The sequence below is a fragment of the Thrips palmi genome, unplaced genomic scaffold, assembly GCF_012932325.1.
Source record: "Thrips palmi isolate BJ-2018 unplaced genomic scaffold, TpBJ-2018v1 HiC_scaffold_8, whole genome shotgun sequence".
NCBI lineage: Eukaryota > Metazoa > Arthropoda > Insecta > Thysanoptera > Thripidae > Thrips > Thrips palmi.
This window is the reverse complement of record NW_023144635.1, coordinates 1,687,457-1,707,787: the sequence shown is the minus strand read 5'-3', so window position 1 is coordinate 1,707,787 and position 20,331 is coordinate 1,687,457. Positions and strand designations below refer to the sequence as shown.

The 20,331-nt window shown below is 54.4% G+C and overlaps 2 protein-coding genes across 2 annotated transcripts in view; both read right to left on the bottom strand.

Annotated features, from left to right (window-relative positions):
* Positions 1-303: 303 nt before the first annotated feature.
* The window catches only part of LOC117653024 (protein bric-a-brac 1-like), a 117,792-nt gene continuing 97,764 nt past the window's right edge, over positions 304-20,331 (bottom strand). Inside the window, exons 8-15 of the mRNA XM_034398362.1 lie at positions 15,093-15,153; positions 5,017-5,283; positions 4,083-4,246; positions 3,282-3,979; positions 2,795-3,050; positions 1,020-1,076; positions 451-564; positions 304-390 (exon numbers count right to left, since the gene is read on the bottom strand). Of these exons, the coding sequence (XP_034254253.1) occupies positions 304-390; positions 451-564; positions 1,020-1,076; positions 2,795-3,050; positions 3,282-3,979; positions 4,083-4,246; positions 5,017-5,283; positions 15,093-15,153 (1,704 nt within the window). The remainder of the gene's footprint in view (positions 391-450; positions 565-1,019; positions 1,077-2,794; positions 3,051-3,281; positions 3,980-4,082; positions 4,247-5,016; positions 5,284-15,092; positions 15,154-20,331) is intronic.
* LOC117653903 lies at positions 5,693-14,521 on the bottom strand. Its single transcript, XM_034399911.1, has 2 exons — positions 14,089-14,521; positions 5,693-8,761 (listed from the first exon to the last, which is right to left on the bottom strand). Exon 2 carries the CDS (start codon positions 8,673-8,675, stop codon positions 8,340-8,342), a length of 336 nt encoding a protein of 111 aa, XP_034255802.1. The 5' UTR covers positions 8,676-8,761; positions 14,089-14,521; the 3' UTR covers positions 5,693-8,339.

Below are 20,331 nucleotides of genomic sequence, written 5' to 3'. Positions count from 1 at the left end.
ACCCAATACCAAATTTGTTTGGAAAACAAAGACCCCAAATTAGGAAGTGACAAAATCAAACATCAAAGAATAAAATGTGAATTTTGGATTACTCTCAGGGCTATCAGACAAACTGATTTCCTATGTTACATAATTTGGGGGAGGGGTAGATAAATCACAAAAATAAGTAAATATATTTATATATATATATATAATTGATACATGCATATATCTTTTAAATACAAAATTTCATACACTTTGACTAGACCCTAACTGCCTTACAAGAAACGTGTGTCTAGAAATACTTCTACCCTTCTAATTAAATTATGAATCGTAGCTATAGTCACACATGACCTCATTGTTCAACATCTGAGAAACACTCTGTGCCTCATAATGAGACAGCGAGCAATACTGCAAACAGGTAATGGTCGCAAATTATACATTGAATTGCCTGAAAATCAGCTCCTGTACAAAAGATTCTGATATCTTGCATTCACTGAAAGAGATTATTTCACTGAGAGGGGTGTTGCAGATAACATCAAAGAAACACATTTCAGCTGGCACAAATGAAAACAAAATGAGCTGCTAAGGGTGAACAAAAGGCTTTTAAGAGTGTGGAACCACAATGATAATTTAAAATATATACATCAATAATAAAATGATTTGCCTTTGGCTTAACATCCTTGTATCAGTTCTTTTCAAATAAACAAAAGAAGGTAAAACAATGTTACAATTCAACTAATAAACATATGCTATATCAATATTTACAGTTAAAATATAGATGAATGTAATTTTGTCTTTTTCTTAGAGACACAAGTCTAGACATTGGCAAGGGACGAACAGGATTTTATCTCTAAACATTAGTTTTGGTATGGGAAATAAAGTATAAAATTTCACAGCCTCTTAGATAGAGAGGTCAGTGTGCAGTATTTCCAAATCAGTTTCATTTTAGTAAGCATCTTAGCTATACCAATATTTCAGTGGAAACAAAATTTATTTAAAATATAATCTGCCTCTCAGTTACAAAAAAAAAGTCACACCTGTAAAGACAATAGCTTTTCTAAGGCAGAATTTTGGTACATTGGATATACTACACACTGAACATAAATGCAATAAGCAATAATTAATTATAAATCCTTAATCAAGAGCACTGCGAGACAGCACTTGAAAGGCACAATGACATGCAGCCACACATTCAGACAAATATAAATCTGAATGATAGACTCACAATAAAATTTGATTCCACCTTAAGTAATGTAAACTTTGGGTTGTTTTAAAACTTAAACGTAATTTGAAGAAAACTGGGGGAGAGGCCGATTTATGTCAGTTTCCTTTTTTTTTTGTTTTCAAACGACAGACAACAAATTTATTTGCAAACAAAGGCTAAATTAGATAAAGCCAAAATCTCTAGAAAATAAAATATGGCCAAAACTTGAGAACCACACGTAAACACATGTTTTAAGACAAGTTGAAAGCTCCTGTTGAAAGGCAAAATGCGTCTGTCTTTCTATGAAATAGAATAGCAATGAAAACTGTTAAGCTTGTGTATATCCTACTTCAACTTGGCACATGTCTAGAAAAGATTTCTATTGACTGGAGTATTAGACCGTTTATGGTTGAGTATTTCAAAGCATATTTACTGATGGCTGAGCTACAAGTGTAATCAACTACTGTATAATGTTAATAACTCTTGGCGGCTGTGCTGTAATACATACTTTACAATGAAGTGAAAAATGTATCTTCCTTTGAATTGAATTCTTCGATCACAGGATCAATAAATTAAATCATGGTGACTATTTCATGGGCCTAGATGAGACAAAATGGAATAAGGACTTATAAAAATGTAATGGAGTGATTGGTGATAAGAGAGGTGAAAATTGGGAGGCAAATAGTCTTCCATTGTACTGTTGCTGACTGGGCTATTGATAGAACAACTTAGAACAAACAAACAGCTAACAGCACGACATAAAAATCTGATAGACGTGATTCTTTTCATAAGACTTGCAAACAATTTAATTAGATTTCTTACACTAACGACTTATAAACAAAGTGGATGAAACAATCAACAATAATAAATGAATCATGTCAAAATATCAAATAATTAACAAATAACAAAAGGCAAGAAATGGCAAACTGGAAAATCAAATGACGGTACATGGATGTTAGAGTAAGAAACATTTCATCACATCCAAAACATGGAATACGATTTATTTTAAGTTGAAACAAGCGAACCATCTGATAGTACGCTGTTTAGGACTTGGCTTAAGGAAAGAGAAAGGGTCCCTTTAAAAGCATAAATGAGCCAGCCTGCTAAGGGCACAGAATCACATGAACACGATATAGAGGAACGTATGGCACAGCACAAAGCTGATCTGGAAACCCTTAAGCTCATATAGGTGTGTTGCTAACTAATGAGATTCAGATACTCCAGAGAGGATGCACCACTGGATCAAATCCACTGCAATTAAGTAACGCCTCACAACAAAACTCTCTGGCTGGACCCACAAAGAATGTCAGTTACCCGAAAGCTCCCTGCTTTCCGCCTTTTTTTCTCACCCAACTTTGATGAGGAAATAAGAAAACCTATCACATACGATCCGAGTTTACGGCTAGGGCTAGAGCCTAGGGCTAGAGCCTACAGCTAGGGGCTAGGGGCTAAGGGCTACAGCTACGTGTGGGAATGTGGTCGGCTTGCCATGAGGCCCAGCGGCTCGCACTTGACCACCACGCCGTCTGCCGCGTCGTTGAGCAGGTCCACGCCGAGGCCTTGCTGGGCGTGCTGCTGGTGCTGGCCGAGGCCGCCGGGGCTGGCGGCCAGGTCGTCCATGTCGTCCTGGAACAGCGACTCGTGGGCGTGCGTGCCGGCCTTGATCAGGTCCATGTCCATGGCGCTGCTGCGATTGTTGTTATTGTTGTTGTTGGCCATGAGGTCGTTGTTGTTGGCCGAGTTGAGGAAGTCCCTGGCGATGCGCAGGTCGTCCTCCTCCTGGTCCGCGTCGTCCACCTCGTCTTCCCTGGCGTGCTTGAGCAGGCGGTCGCGCTGCTCGTCCAGCTTTCTCCTGTCGCGCTCCCTGTCCCGGCCGCGGTCGCGGCCTCGCTCTCGATCACAGCCACGCTCCACGTCGTCGCCACCCAGGCCGCCGAGGCCTCCGAGGCCGCCGCCGTGGCCGAGGCCGGCATGCGCGTCGCCCACGTCCGGCCGCCTGTCCCTGGGGCTGGCCATGGGGCTGGGCATGGGGCTGGGCGCGCGCATGTCCTGGAGGCCCTGCTGCTGGTGCTGCTGGTGCTGCTGGCCCTGGTGCCCGGGCGGCGAGGTGATGGTGGAGGCGCGCGACGCGTGCGACGCGTTGGCCGCCATGCCGGGCAGCCCCAGGACGGACAGGGCGTTGCGGCCGCCCAGGACCTGCTCCAGCGGGCTGAGCGAGCGCAGCATGTCCTGGCCCAGGCCCTGGCCCATGCCCTGGCCGAGGCCCAGCCCCGTGACGCTGATGCCGGGCGGCAGGCCGGGGGCCACGGCGGGGCTGTGCGAGCGGCGCAGCCCCAGCGGGCTGGACAGCCCCATGGCGCAGTTGAGCGTGGAGCCGGCCGGCGCCTGGCCGGACTGCGCCGAGGAGGAGGAGCCCGTCGGCCCGTTGGGGCGCTGCAAGGGCCCGCAGTGCGTCACCAGGCTGAGCGCGCCCATCGCCTCCAGGCTGCTCAGGTGCTGCAGCGGCAGTTGCTGCTGCTGCAGGTGGTGCTGTTGCTGCTGCTGGAGGGCGTGGGCGTGCTGCTGCTGTTGTTGCTGCGCCTGTTGTTGCTGCTGCTGCTGTTGCTGCGCTTGTTGCTGCTGCTGCTGCGCCGCCGCCACCACCATGTTGCACATCTGCTGCCGCAGCCCCTGCGCCATGGCGGCCATGGTGGCGGCGTTGGGGGTCACGTTGTGCCCGTGGTCCGGTCCGTTCATGCCCGAGTTCATACTCGAGTTCATGCTGGCGTTCATGTTGTAGCTCTGCACCTGTCCCTGCAACGCCAAGTCGGTCATTAGTCCTTGATTCGCAGAGACAAGACAAAGGCAGGACACCGAGTGGTTGTCGCTGCACACGCTGTGCACGCTGCGCGCCCACCTTGCCGACCGCCAGCCGGGAGTAGTGCGCGTCGTCCTGAGCCGGCTTGAGGTGCTGGGGGTCCCTGAAGACCACGGCCCTGATGACGCCGTGGATGTGGTCCTCGGGCCAGATGCCGAGGAGGATGCGTTGCGGCCGGCCGCGGCCCTTGGGTCTCAGGTCGGCTGCAACAAACAAGTCGGGTCAGTAGGCTCATTCCAGACAGTGCCCGTCGCTCAGTCACTCTCGCTCCTCAAAGTGGCGCCCCACGAGTGCGAGAGAGACAGAGCGCCGGAAGCGCCGCTCGGAATGAGCCTGCTGAGGAGCAGCAATGGCTGCGGATGTGTCGGGCCCGAAATGGCATACGATCATGTGTGGTCTAGCCCGTAATGGTAATGGCAATGGGCTGCAGGCGCGGACGCACGCCTGCGCTGCGTGTGGCCGATGCGCGCGCTGCAGGCGCCCGGCCCGGCCCGACCGCCGGCCTCGCCGCCGCCCTGCCGCCCCACAGTGGGCGAGAAGACCGGTCATCATCATCATCATCAGCGCTGTTAGGCCTCAGCAGACCTCTAGCGTTCGAGTAAGCAGCTACAGCAAGCGAAGGACTCCGACTGCAAACCTCAAATGGAGGCAGTGTCCCGCCCGCAGCAGCTACCCTCTACTTGGGGGGTATGACGACAACCTCCACAGGCCGTGAGAGCAGTGGAGGTGGTCAAAATCCCGGACGTAGTTTGAGCTCCGGAGTCTCTAAATGGGACTCGGACCGAACGTGTGACCTCACCAACGGATTGCTCTCCGAAGGAGGAATTCATTGGTGGGGTCGGGGTCACAGTCACACGTTCGGTTCGAGTGTTCGCATCCTGTTTAGAGACTCCGGAGCTCAAAACGCGTCGAGCTATTTGCGCCGGGCTTCTGGCCCACTGTGTGCCCCGCCACACCCACGCGATCAACGTACCTGCGCCGCCGTCCACCGAGGGCCCCAGCATGTTGTGCACGCGGTTGGCGTACAGCACGAACGTCGGGTAGGGGATGTCGTACTTGCGCGCCGCCTGGGACAGCGACAGCCCCTCCCGGAGCACGCTGAAGATGGCCTCGGCCATGGTCTCGGGGCGCCACGACTTGAGCGGGCCGCGCTCGCGGAAGCGGAGGTTGTGCGCCATCGTCTGGTTCGTGTTCCAGCACTTCTGCCACATGTGCTGCAGCTGGTACTGGTAGCTATCTGCTGGAAAAGAAAGCCCCAACAATGTTGCTATTAGTACAGTGGCCCTGGCGGCAAAAGTTTGTAAATCAGTCGTTTTTCTTTTCACTGCAGGGTTAAGTCACTGGCTTGTTTAAGGGAGAAAAAGTCAACCTTAGCAGCTGACATTTTGATTTTTGGAAGGGGAAATTTTGCCAGTTCGATAGTTAAAGCTGAACACACGAACGCACAGTGTACTTAAAAGTGCAGTTTGCAAATTCTCCACGCACGAATAAATCATAAAACGTAATTCTAATTGCGAAGGTTTCGACACACGGCTCTGACATTCTGACTTATACATACCATGTACTAGTTACAAACACACCAGTCAGATAAACGGTGGAGAAGGACACCAAAATCCTTTATCAATTGGTGCAACTGATCACACAACATGTGATTTCCACATAACGAAGTTTCTTTTATTCGTGTACGGATACAATTTCGTCACAATGCTACTTGAATATGCAAGGCGAAGCCGTTTTTCAGGATGTACAAAGGAGAAGGGGACAGCATAAGAACTAATCACAACCATGACTCTCCAATGTCATTTAATACATAAAGAACAGCACAATGTATGCAATACGTGTCATGGTAATATCAAATGTTAGCGTGTTAATCAACAGTTTCGAGGTATTCACACGCCAACCGTCGGCTGTCACATCGCCAGTTCATTTTATGCTCACCGATTATAATTTAATAATCTTAATGATTGTGAAACATTGCACAACAGAGTCATTTTTCTTTCCTGACTTCCACACACAATTTGACTCAATACAAATAAATATTTCAAAAAGGTAAAAATTAAATAAAAAGACTGTCTTGTGATCATGGCATACACATTAATTACTGTGTAATAAACACTATAAAGTTTAGCATCGAAACAAATTTTTCGTTGTTGCATGGCACATTAAAGGTAATAAAAAAGAAACTTATGATTGACCCATGTGATATGTTACCGGCAATAAAAAGAACACAGAAAGGAAAACTGAAGATTTATCTCACAGTATTTTGACGTCTTTTGATTTGTGAGAGACGAAAAGCAAACAGGACAGAGCAGCTAAGAAAACTAACAGTCCGTATCTTATCCTTACTTGTTCTATCAGGCGTCTAGGACTGAGGACAAAACATGTCCAAATATGGCAACATATGGCATGTTAAGAAAATGCGGATCCGACTAGTGACTGATCAGCCTTCTAATCCTCCATTTAAACAATAACAAAAAATATTTCTAAAACAAGAAAGAAGTACAAATTGCCTCACAGTACTGACTCACAGCTTTCATCCAGTTCCCTCTTGCAGAAAAGTCATGCATGGAAACTACCAAAGTTACAAAAATTATATTAAAAACGACATGGTTTTGGACTCGATTGCGACCGTATGCTAACGCACAATAGTGCGTCTTGGAAAATATGGCAGTGCCTCGGTGGGCGTGATAAGTCTTTGTCATCACAATCAAGCCACGGAATGTAGGCGCCAGCCCGCCAGAGAGACTTTTAACTTTTCTAGTAAAAATAAAAATCAACCGACATCAGTCTTGCTAGCGACAGGCGCCACGCACCTCAGGTTTACAGACACACACACATACACACACTCACTCACATTCTCGCACTTTCACTCCACCTGTGACACGGTTTGACTCTACGTTTTGTACCCGCAGGATTACTCAGAGATCGAGGAACAAGGACGGCGATGGGCTCCGGTGGAGCAAGTGTTAGCGCGTAGAGAGCCGCTCCAAGAAGTATCAGCACTGCAAATACTCCTAATTTTTCTTTTAAAAATATTCCACAAGAAAGTGACAGTTACAAAATGCATCCTGTTTCCAAGTTGAAAATAAAAGATGGAATATGAATATGTACAAAGCTAAAGGCAGGTGACAAAGTCTGAGTCCAGGAACAAAATGACCCGCATTCTGTATCGAAAACCCAGACTCAACACTAAAAGTGTTGTCGCCGCACCTCCAACTTGCCCACGCGGACCCATCGCCCAATGTATGGCACAAAACCTGGCACTTTGTCCCAAATGGCACGATCTCCAACAAACACAGGCACTCACACACTTACAACTAGGGCGCACCCTGTGAGGTCACCTCGAAGGCCCACCTACACTATGTTACATAGACTTGGTAGTTGTACTCTTTTAAAGACAAAACAACAATAATTCAATAAAATTATGCAATATGTTAACTAAGTGAGCAAACAATTATTGAGGCCGGCACAATATGTATTAGACCGAATTTCACTTAACACGTTATACGACTTGTAAAACGACACATTAAAATATAGCTTGCGAATAAACTCGATATGCAACGGCCGATTCCATAATTCCCAAGAACAATAAATAAATTCCAAGAGTATTAACACATCCATTTTTAACAAACATAAATGCATTCACTTTTAAAATTTTTATCTAAAGAACAACATAAGCGTCGGCGACGCAAGGCTTGGGCCAGAAGACTAAATAAGGTACATGATAGACACCAGACTGATTTAAAAAATGTAAAAATTCATGAAACATAACACAAAATGGCACACAAATGAATGGCTTTGAAAACAAGCCTGTAAAAGTCAAAGGCCTAGCCTTGCGATGCGAGCGCACGTCTTAGTACATATATTTTAAGTCCATTTACAATAGAATTTTTCCTAAAAATGAAAAACACATTTCTGAAAATAAGTAGTCTTTTAACAAAACCTTATGAATAAAAACAGTTACACAAAATTTGTTATAATCAGTCAGAAATCGTCAACAACAACTATTTCTCTAATGACATCCAGTGAAAAATAGCCATACATGCCAAATCATATCACACGAACACGCGCACACTCACTACTACTACAACTACACAAAGGCACATGCTAGTGGTAAAACAAAATTCCTGAGAGGACATCAAGAGAGGCAAGGGGGGTTTCAACACAGCCAAAGGTATGTCTAGGCGCCACAGCAAGTAATACTCTTCGCGGCAGTGGCAATGCATTGGGGCGGGGTCAGGTAACTCTGGACTGGAGAGAGTGGAATGCTTGTTGTAACGGGAATGCGAGCGTCTCTCAGTCACTGCAGTCAAAGTACAGCGACACTATGCTGTGCTTTTTGCAAAAGGCCCACCACCAGCGGAACCCCGAGAGCCCCTGGAACTCAAAGTCCGGGTCGCGCGCCCGCCGGAGCTTCTCCACGAAATTGAGGATCGCGTGGAGGCTCTTTTTGGTGCGCCGGTTGAACGGCGAGATGGAGATCTCGCAACAGAACTCTAGCACGGCGTTCTCCTCGTCCGACGTGAGGCCGGCCTCGTCCAGCACCATCATGCGCTTGGACTTGCCCAGAATGTTATCGTACAGCGTCCCCTTCGGGATGCCGTACTTGGTCGAGGCCTGCGTGAAGCGCATCTTCTGCGTGACCACCGCCTGGATCGCCTCCTTGAGCTGCGCCTGCGTCCACACGGGCGCTTTCAGCTTCACCAGATTGTGGGCCTCTAATAAACACAACAAACAAAAGGCTCTAGCTACCGGTTCTGGCAACACTACAAACAGCACACAAAAGTGTCAACTCAAAAAGCAAACAAGCGATGTGCACACCGGGCGGGGCTGCGGGGCCCACAGTCGCACACACACAGACACACACGGACGCGGCACACGGACGCACGCGGCCGCTCCGACCGCCACGGCGTGCCAGCACCGCCACACAGTGGGCCAGAAGACCGGTGGAGGCGGCCAAAACTCCAGACGCGTTTTGAGCTCCAGAGTCGCTAAATGGGACTCGAACCGAACGTGTGACCCCATCAATGGATTGCTCTCCGAACGAGGAATCCATCGGTGGGGTCACGCATACGGTTCGAGGCCTGCTTAGCGACTCTGGAGCTCACAACGCGTCTGGAGTTTTGTCCGCCTCCACTGGTCTTCTGGCCCACTGTGCGCCAGCACCGACAGTCGCACCGATCGGAGCAGACACGAGCGACACGTGTCGACGTTAGACTGTCCCACGAAAAATTCGATGTTTGAAAATGCAACCTCTCACCCCGGACTTAAGTTCCTTATGTAAAAAAAGGACTCCATGATTTTTTTCAGAATTTTTGAACAGAATTTAGAGGTCGCGCATCGGCAAAAACACGTTTTTTGCCATTTTTCTCGATTTTTTAAGTATGCCCTACCACCATACCACACCCAGCCCCACCCCCTCTCCTTAGTTGGACTTCTAGTGACCCCGTGACGTCGTTCTGTAGGACACCCGACCCTCCTGAGCCCATCTAGACCCTCAAATGAGCACCCAAAACGATAAAAATAAGTCGAAAATTTCATAAAAAGCTGCAAAAGTTGTGCAAATGTTGTGTTTTTTGATAATCTGACATCACAGAACGATAGAGCGTGAAAAATTACGTAGGGGTGAAGACAAGTGAGCACGCCACACGGTCAGTTTCGGTTACATAAGCGCGAGCGAAATAGAACGCCTCCGATTTATTGTGTGGAATGATGGCGTCCCGACGGAAGAAGAGGTTGCTCTGGCTTGTCGGTGCTGGCTTGTAGCTTCATGATGAGCTACGTCAAACAGAGAGTCTAGCTGGTCTATGAATGACTGTCTCCTTAGCTCAAAGGTAGGTGAGCCTGCACCCTCTTCTTCTGTCGGGACGCCATCATTCCACACAATAAATCCCAAAACACAAACGACGATTCAAAACAACGCTCGCTGGGCGGTTCGTTTCGTGTGCGCGGCAAAGCGCGCGAAAAGGCGGCGATGTAAGGGAGTATGGGGCGATTTGTAACAGATTTTGGAATCCTCTATACAAAATTAAGAACATTCTGCATATCGGTGTCAAACTTGTGCCAGTTGAGCAGTCTGGCCCTTCATCTAGACTGTGCAGCTCCATGGGATCAATCTGGAGTCCGTAATCTTTGAAATCTAAGACGCTTTCCAAACCCTTGCATGCTGTTACGAATCGCCCCAGCATGGGGTGATTTGTAACAGCCTTGGGGCTTTTCATAACATCCTAAACATTAAATGAAACATCGTCGGGAATGTTATCTCCTCCAGCAGTTGTTCTTCGGATGTCCTGCAGACGCCGTAAAATCTGCATTACAAGCTGCCGTTGACCGCCTCAGCATTAACTGACCGGCTATGTCAACCCTAACCTCATTTTTTTCAATTTTGGAGGAAAGAATAGAATAACTCGCTTTGAAATGCATTTTGAGCTGTGTAAATGTATTGGAATTAGGCAGCAGATGATTCGAGAAAAAATTCAAGCATTTTATTGCAAAAACTACTTCAATTCTTGTTTTTATACGGGTCTGTTACGAATCACCCCAAATGCCGGCTACGCGAGAAATACGTCCCTAACTATCACTGGACAAAGTAAAAGCAACTTATGCCACGTGGTTACATTGCAAAGGGGTCAAGCTTCGAGGCCCCAACGGTACTTCGATGGTGATTCATACCTGGGGAGCCTCAGACAGAAACTTCTTTGAACTCAAAATAAAAGATTTGCCTGTTTTCGGTGTACCCTATATTTCAGACGCCCTCCAAAACCATACCTGAGCACCGATCACATCCGCTTCGATTGTTCAAGGACCCTCTACTTGAAGCGAAAGAGGGGCCATACTCAGATTTTCCTCTGCTCCCTCCACTTAAATTAATAAACGCATTTGTTACGAATCGCCCCTGTTACAAATCGCCCCATACTCCCTTAGTTTCCGTGACTAATGACAGGAGGCGCCACCAGCGACCCGCACCATATATTTGTACTTTTATTACATGCAGAGCTTTTATTTCGACAAATTTCATATAAAACAATCATCAGATGATTCTTGACATCCCACAAAAGGAATAAAAGCCCACACTTCAAGTTTTGAGCAGGAAATGTATAAATTCGTGGGGGCGTTCTATTTCGCTCGCGCTTATGTAACCGAAACTGACCGTGTGGCGTGCTCACTTGTCTTCACCCCTACGTAATTTTTCACGCTCTATCGTTCTGTGATGTCAGATTATCAAAAAACACAACATTTGCACAACTTTTGCAGCTTTTTATGAAATTTTCGACTTATTTTTATCGTTTTGGGTGCTCATTTGAGGGTCTAGATGGGCTCAGGAGGGTCGGGTGTCCTACAGAACGACGTCACGGGGTCACTAGAAGTCCAACTAAGGAGAGGGGGTGGGGCTGGGTGTGGTATGGTGGTAGGGCATACTTAAAAAATCGAGAAAAATGGCAAAAAACGTGTTTTTGCCGATGCGCGACCTCTAAATTCTGTTCAAAAATTCTGAAAAAAATCATGGAGTCCTTTTTTTACATAAGGAACTTAAGTCCGGGGTGAGAGGTTGCATTTTCAAACATCGAATTTTTCGTGGGACAGTCTAGTCGACGTGTCCCCCCGCGGCCACGCCCTCTAGGGCCACGCCCGGCGCACGCATCCAGCATCCAGGGCACAGAAAGCAGGAAAAGCAGCCAAATACAGTATGGCACAGCGGTCTGCAAACAACGGATTGTTAGAGCACATACGAAACGACAATCGCGGGGGGAAACAGGACGAAGCGGCAGTCTTGGCGAACAAAGTACAAAGAGAGTGCCCCCAGTGCAGCGGGGACCACAACAGACACAACGATGCCGACTCGGACGCAAACGAAACGAGAAAAACGAGACCAGAAAGGACACCGGAAAGGAAGGGACGCCGACAAGCGACACTTATTTTCCCGCGCGGACTCCGACGCGGCCACGACGCCGAGGTCTAGCGCTCCTCCGTCTGCCTGTCCGACGCTGGCGGCGCTGGTGGCGCGGGGGGTGCGTCTTCCGCCACCGGCAGCGGCGCCGGCAGCGGCAGGGCCAAAGGCGGGGCCACCGGCAGCGGCAGGGCCTGCGGCTCGGCCGGCTCCGGGTCGCGGTGCTCGCGGTGCTCCAGCTGCTCCGGGCGGTACCCGGAGGCCGCCCTGCTGCTGAACACGCCCAGGGCGCGCGTGCGCCGCCACAGCGTCATGACCGGGATGTTGCACTTCTCGGCGGCGGGCTTGATGGGCATGCCCTGGCGCACCAGCTCGATGGCGAACAGCAAGTCCTGCTGCGTCCACTTGGAGTTCATGCTCTTGGAGACCTGCAGCGCCTTCCACGCCATGTTGGGCCCGCCGAGGGGGCCGTGGACGCGGCCGCGACCCCTGCCCGACGACGGCGACCCCTGGCCGACGGCCGCCAGGGCCGCGACGGGCACCACGGGCACCGAGGACACGGCGGGCACCGCCAACGACGCCGACGGCTCGGACTCTGCAAAGGAACGGCCCGCACCTCAGACACCACGACCACAGCGTCACCGACAGAAAAACAGAGCCAATGTAATCAGTTAGAAAAAAGTGCGGCTTTCGCTTCATTTTCCCGCGTGATCGGTTGATTAATTGGAGTTGGGATCGCTATGATGCACGAGCGACCGATGCGGCGTCCGGCATGCAAAGAGACGCGGCGCTGTGGACTCGGAAACACTGCGGGCAAAGTTTTCACAGGGGGCGTTCAAAGCTGCGGGGGATGCAAAAGAAAAGAAGAGGCGTTAAATAAAAACTAATAAGTGGTTTGCGAAGGCCACACAGAGAAACTCAAGGCGAGGGCCGGGGGCTGGCACACTGGAAGTGAGAGGCGGGGTTAGTGACAGACTGCGGACTACGGCGGCGGTGCATCGCTCCTGCAAGCCAAACAGGTACAAGCAATACAAGCGAGTGCTCTTGGTACGGGCTGTACGAAGCACGCAGACACTGCCACTGATGCCCGGCCAATTTCCTCTTTGGACCGACCAGTGGCGCGCGGAACAGAGCACAGTGGGCCAGAAGACCGGTGGAGGCGGCCAAAATTCTGGACGCGTTTTGAGCTCCAGAATCGCTGAACAGGACTCGAACCGAACGAGTGACCCCACCTATGGATTGCTCTGCACACGAGGAATCCATTCATGGGGTCACACGCTTGGTTCGAGAACTGTCCAGCGACTCTGGAGCTCAAAACGCGTCTAGAGTTTTGTCCGCCTCCACCGGCCTTCTGGCCCACTGTGCAGAGGGGCGCGTGCTTTTGCAGGACGCACGCCAACAACTAACTAGAACGTCGCCGAACGCGAGCGTGCGAGCGTGCTCGGGCGTGCGCGCGGCGGCGGAGTGCGAGTGCAAGCGTGCGCGACAGAGATGCAATTCAAGAAGGCTGGATTCAGTCAGAGGGAACGTCACAGAGCGTGAGGTTCGAGCACCAGGTGCCAGCACTTCAATCATCCAATGTCCCCGCCTCGCGACAAGTCGGCAAGACCGCGCGAGGGCAGCGCAACACCGTCGGACAAATCTGACATTCACACTTATTTTTCGAATGAGTACAACATTTCTATAACTACTGTAAGTAGAAACTTCGTGAAAATTATTCATAACTTGAAACATATATCAAAGAGCAAACCAAAAATGAGAGACGTTGACAGAAAAAAATAAGAAAGAATGGAGAATTTCCCAACAGTGTGCACCAACAGAAAAATAACTTGATTTGGGCAAACCTCTAGCCGTCTTCGTAGTGAAACAAAGTTTTAAGGTGGACTCGTACCCGTTTCGGGTCATATTCCGAATTGATGTCGGTAAGAAACTTCATCCGAAAACCTTGTTTCACGTGCGAAAGGGGTAGCGGTTCGACCAAAACAGGTTAGTTTTTGGCCAGTGTGCAGCCGAGGACGTGAAAGCGTTCAAAGTGCGCCACCTGCATGCGTACAGTGTACGTGAGTCTGGATTGAACCGACGGGGCAGGATTGCGGCGAGGCCAGCCAGGGCCAGGGCCAGGCAGTCCTGACCGATCGGAGGGCAGACGTCAAGTACCTTCGTTTGCTTAGGCCATCGATAGCCTTCCCGTCAGTCAAAACTGTCCAAAAGCACGCTCCCTCTCAACGGGCACAGTCGCGACCAAAGACGAAGACGACCAGCAAAGTCCTGGGGGCAAAAACACAGCGGTGGAACACGATTGGCACGGCCCGGCTCCCCTACCGCCACTGGGGCTCCGCCGGCAAAACAAAAACATCAATGCAAGGGGGGGAAAGGAAAGATGAGGATAATTATGATAGCCATTTCCCTTCCCGCCCGAGCTGCCCGATATGCGAGCTTGCCAATGGGCATGCCTGTCAACCGGGGAGCGGAACAGTGGACACACGGCCTGGCCGTGCCGAGCCGCACTGCGGCGCATAAAATTATTAGTGACACATTCTCTATCCAATCAGGGCCCGCCAATCGGCCAATCGGCGTAATGCGTCCGGCCGGCCGGTCGTCCGGCGTGGAGCCAGCGAGGCCCCCGTAGGGATGGCGGCGGCGCTGGGTCCACGCCGGACCCTCGTCCTCCAGTCAACTCGTCTTCACAAAAGGGCGCGCCAGAGTCGGTGTCGCCGCGGCGCCGCGCCCCGGGCCCTTCGCCCTCCCCGCGGCCGCCGGTTTCGCGCCCTTTTTTACAGCGGCCAAAATGGCGGGAAAGCGTGCCGCGGCGCGGGGAAGGCCGAGCGGGGCCGGGGCGCGAACCGAGGACCGCCACGGACACCGACTGCGGCTCCGCGTCGTCCCACCATCGCAAACTTTGAACCCGGAATCAAATACTGAACTGGCGGAGACATTGCTTGTCTCGCCGACAAAGAAAAGACTCTCCGTGCAGCCGCACCGGACCGGGTAAAGAGTGGACGCTTTTCCGGAAAAGAGTGAACATTCCTCACGAAAAAAGTGGACACTTTTCCAGGAAAGGGTCAACGCTTTTCCGGGGCCGAGGCGGCGCACGTGCACACGCCCTGCCGGTAAAGGCTCCATCCGCTGGAGGCTGAAGCTGAAGGCCCACTCAAACTCACCGGCTAACGACGACGTGGACGCGCCCAGCCAGGCATGCGACGAGGACTCCAACAGCTTGGCCTGCAACACACGGACGGTCGGGGCTTTAGAATGGAAACCAAACAACAACAACAACAAGACACAAAAAAAGACTTGGCGCTCGCCTGGCTCAATCACGGGGATACAATGCGATGACGAACAAAAGATATGAATAATAAATACCAAATTCTAATTGTCTTGCCCGCGCTGCCACCGTCTGCGGCGGGGCGGGGCGCGGCGGGGCAGCAAGCAGGCGCCTGACAATAACACATGTTTCACAAGACGAGTGTCATGCTGCCACCACACTGCTCGATGCACGGCGCCGTCGTGCCGCGATGCGGCGATGCATTGTGAGGAAGTGCCTCCACATTAATAACCGAGCAATGCAATGCACTATCGCGGATCGGGGCATCAAGGGCCGCGCGGCGCGCCGAGCGGAGCGCGGAGCGACATCAGCATTGCAAACGGCACGGCCTGCTGCACGGCCTGCACGGCCTGCACGGCCACCGCCAGCGACCGGACTTACGCCGAGGGGAAAACGCGCGCCGCCAAGCGGACGGCGTCCGGGACGAGTGGCGGACGACGACGCCGGCCAACCATGCCCCGCCACGCCCCGCCACGCCCGCCACGCCCCGCCACGCCCCGCCACGCCCCGCCACGCCCCGCCCGCCCCGCCACGCCCCGCCCCGCCCGCCCCGCCACGCCCCGCCACGCCACGCCCGCACGCCCGCCACGCCCCGCCACGCCCGCCACGCCCCGCCACGCCCGCCACGCCCCGCCACGCCACGCCGCCACGCGCCGCCACGCCCTCGCACGCCGGGCGCCAGCCGTCATGTCCGCCGCACACGGCGCGAGCCCGTATCGCCGGCCCAGGTCGTCGCTGCACACGCAGCCGCCGGCAGGGGCCCGCGGGACGGGGAAGGGCAGTAAAGCCTGGACGCCGGCGGCAGTCCCACAGGGAAAGACAAACTAGGCCCGCCCCCATGCCGCCCCCGCCCCCACTATCAATTGATGGCGAGAGTAAATACACTGTGGAGGGGATCCAGTCCAAGCCGACAGGCAAACGAAAGAACCCTTCCCGCCCACAGCGCGGCCGCCGCGCCGCCAGACGCCGACCCTGGAAAACAGGCTTCAACTCCTTCAACTCGACGCGCTCCGCCGCTCCGCCCCGCGGCGTCCGCGCCGACCACCACACCGTTGCCGACGCCGTGCCCTCTCTCGATTTTATTCCGGGGGCAACAAGTGCTCCTCGACGACGCTCTCCTCTGCCTGCTGCAGCGGTGCGCGCCCCATCCCGCCCCGCCCCACCGCGCCCCGCCCCGCGCCACCGCCCCCCCCCCCCGCCGCGGCCTCCACGCCGTGTAACTTTGAGCTTATAGAAATGGGCGGGGCGGGGCGTGGTGGCGGTGGCGCGGCCGAGGGGGAGACGTATAATCTTGAAAATTTGGCGGCGAGCGGGGCGGGGCCGGCGGGGCGGAGCACAGCAAGGACTTGCAATTGCTGAACGAGAAAGAGAACGGCCGCCCCCGCCGCCCCCTCCCCCCGGCTTAGGCTGTGTGCGCCGGGGCTGAGCTCGGCAACACACAGCAGCCCTTTGTTTCAGGGCAGCCGCACAGTAGTACCGCGTGGTACCGCGCGGCAGTGGCGTAGCGACGCGGCGACGCGCCACTGGAGCAGCGGCCATAATCCGCAGTGGCGTAGGCGGCCCCAAGGGCGGCCCGGCCGAGCCTAGAGGCAGGCCGCGGCGTCGTCGGCGCGTCGGCCGCGACACCGGAGAAAGACAAAAGCGACGCGCTGCTCCGCGCTCCGCCTGCACCGCCTCGACGACATGACTCCGCTCAGCTGATTGCTCAATTATGTCTATTTCCAACAGCACCGCGTCGCCCTGCGCCGCGCCGCCTCGCAGTCGTCACTCTTTACTTTGGAGACATGCACGGCGAGGCGCGAGGCTTGGCGCGAGGCTTGGCGCGAGGCGCGCGGCAAACAAGGGGCCGCTTGTTGCTCGTTGCGTTCGCCTCGGCCGTGCCAGGCCCTGCCGGCCCGCCTGGCCCGCCTGCATCCAGAGACACCGTCAGGAAGCCAGGACGCTGCCAGGGTGCCGCCAGGACGTCGTCAGGACGTCGTCAGGACGCCGTCAGGTGACGCAGCCAGGATGCCGTCAGGACGCCGTCAGGACACCGTCAGGTCGCCGTCAGGTCGCCGTCATAACACCGTCAGGACACAATCAGCACACCGTTAGAACACCGCCAGGACGTCGTCAGGACACTGCCAGACCGTCGGGCTCGGTCGGGCTCGCCGTCAGCGCGCCTCAAAGCCGCGGCGCGATGCATTGTCAGTGCGGCGCGGCGGCGCGGCGCAGCAACCACCCTCGGCTTTCTTCATGTTCTTTCTCTTTCGCTCCCCCAATAGTCATTAGCCCCTTGTCACTGCGTCACTGCACACTCAGGCTGGATTAGCCCCGGCAGCGCGGCAAGGGTTGGCTTGGCTTGGAGGGGCGCCGCGCAGCACCGCGAGCACCGCCAAGCAGAGAGGCAAAACCGGAAAACCTCCGCGACGCCCCTGCAGTGCAGCAGACAAGGCTGCCCGCCTCTCTCTACCCGAGGCCCAGGACGCCGACGACGTCGAGGAAGTAGAGGACGCCGTGGACGCCACGGGCCGTGGACGCCAAGGGCCGAGGACGCCAAGGGCCGAGGACGCCAAGGGCCGAGGACGCCAAGGGCCGAGGACGCCAAGGGCCGTGGACGCCAAGGGCCGAGGACGCCAAGGGCACCAAGGACGTCAAGGACGCCGATAGGAAGCCGAGGACCATAAGTACGCCGATGACGCCAAGGGCGCCTACGAAACGAATCGCGGGGCCGGGACTCGAACCCGCGGCCGCGACGCCGCGACCCTGACCAAGGACAAGGCGGCTCTCCTCTCTTCCCTCTTTTTGCCGTGCGTTGCCGTGCGTTGCCGTGCCCCCAACGAGTCGTCCTCCGCGTCCCGCGGCCCCACACGTGCAGGCCGCAGGCACGGCGGCACGGCACATGTTTTTCGGGTTCGAAAGACGCGCGCTGCGCCGCAATGCCGCAATCCCGCTGTGTAGCACAGTCATTTGCACGGCATTATTATCTTATTACTATTATTCGGCCAAAGTGAGCTAGAGAGGAGGACGCGCTCGCTCGCCGAGTCGCTCCGTCCGTCTGTCTGTCTGTCAGTCTGCCCGTCTGTCTGTCTGTCTGTCTGTCCGTCCGTCCGTCCGTCCGTCCGTTCCGTCCGTCTGCCTGTCTGCCCGTCCGTCCGTCTGCGCGGGCGTCGCGGCGTCGCGGGCCTAGCCAAGGCAAGCCGAGGCAAGCCAAGGCCAGTCCGTGTGGCAACCAGTGCTTATTATTGTGCTTTATAGTTATGCCTCCCAATGCCACGCCGCGCCACGCCGCGACGCCACTGTGAGCGGCCGCGTCGTCGCAGCGCACGGCGCCGTCTTCTCAAAACGACATCGCCGGCACGAACGAACGCACGCACACACACACACGCACACACACAAGCATGCAGAAACAAAAACACGTCTGATCGAACACGCGGGCTGCTGAAACCCGTGGCGGAACGGGGCGAGACAAACGCCGGAAACGACGACGACACACTGTACTAGCGTTGGAGACGCACGACGCCCACCACGGCGGTGGTGCGCCGCCGCCACCACCACGACGACGACCTAGTGCGGCACGGCCGGCTCCAGCTCCAACAGCACGCCTGCACGCGCCAATCGTAACAGAGAGCAAAACTTCCCGCCACCCGCACAAACACACAAACACACGCGCGCGCGCGCTCACGGCGTACCGGCGAGTGTGAGTGCGCGGTATACGTGCACGGCGGCGGCGCCGAGTGAACCTGGCTGAGTAGTCCCGAAACAATTTCCAACCAGCACGCCATTTTCCTCGATGGCGGGGCAATTTGGGGAAACGGCGCGCGGTCTATGATATGCATTACGAGGCTGGGATGACACGCTCCACGGTGCAGCGACAACAACAACAAGAACAGCGGCAGCAACAACAATAACAACAACTACTAGTGCAGCCCGGTGGCGGGCGCGCCCGCAGCGAGCCCGTCCTGTTCAATCAGGGTGCGTCGAGGAACACCCCACCGTTCATTCTCTCTCTCTCTCTCTCTCTCTCTCTCTCTCTCTCTCTCTCTCTCTCTCTCTCTCTCTCTCTCTCTCTCTCTCTCTCTCTCTCTCTCTCTCCCTCTCTCTCTCTCTCTCTCTCTCTCACTCACGCTCCCAGCCAAACACACGCACGCGGACTCGGGCAGGAGGCAATCAAGGCCATGCTGCATTCCGTTTGGCGGTGTGCATCCGAGGTGCAGCATGGGGGCCCCGTCGCCCCGTCGCCCCGTCCTCGTCTCGGCCCAGTCGACGCCCCGGCGGATCGGACGCCCCCACGGAGATGCGGAGGGGGCCGGCGGCCACCCCATCCCCCTGGCTAACGAGGACGATTGTCAGTCACAGACTTACACACACACAGACAGGGAGCATGGAGGACACCGCCTGCCCGAGTTCGACACCTTGCTGGGCGTTGCTGCGCTGCTGCGGGTGCACAAGACAGACGCATCCAACTCCGCCTGAGCCGCCACGCCACGGCGCCACGGCCCGCGCAGTGCAGCCACACAGTGCAGGCACACTGATTGTCGTTGCCGTCGCTCTGTCTCTCTCGCTCTCATGGGGCGTCCTGTGCGGGACAGGCAGAGCGACGAAAGCCACCCTCGGAAGCAGTCTGCAGTGTAGCGCCACAGCGGGGCCGAGGACGCCCCATTCACGATGGGCCCGCGAACCTCATCCCCTGGCGGCCCCGGCGGCCCTCGCGCACGGAACAGAGGGCTCATTGTTCTTGTCACAGAACCGCCCTTAAAATTGGTCCACCAGCTTCATTCCTTTTCTTTTGGCGACCCGAAGGCGACCCTAAGGCGACCCGAAGGCGACCCGGAGGCAACCCGGAGGCAGCCCGAAGGCAACGCAAAGGCCACCCGAAGGCAACCCGAAGGCAACCCGAAGGCAACCCGAAGGCGACCCGGAGGCAGCCCGAAGGCAACGCAAAGGCCACCCGAAGGCAACCCGAAGGCAACCCGAAGGCAACCCGAAGGCAACCCGAAGGCGACCCGGAGGCAGCCCGAAGGCAACGCAAAGGCCACCCGAAGGCAAACCGAAGGCGGCAACCCGAAGGAAACCCGAAGGCAACCCGAAGGCAA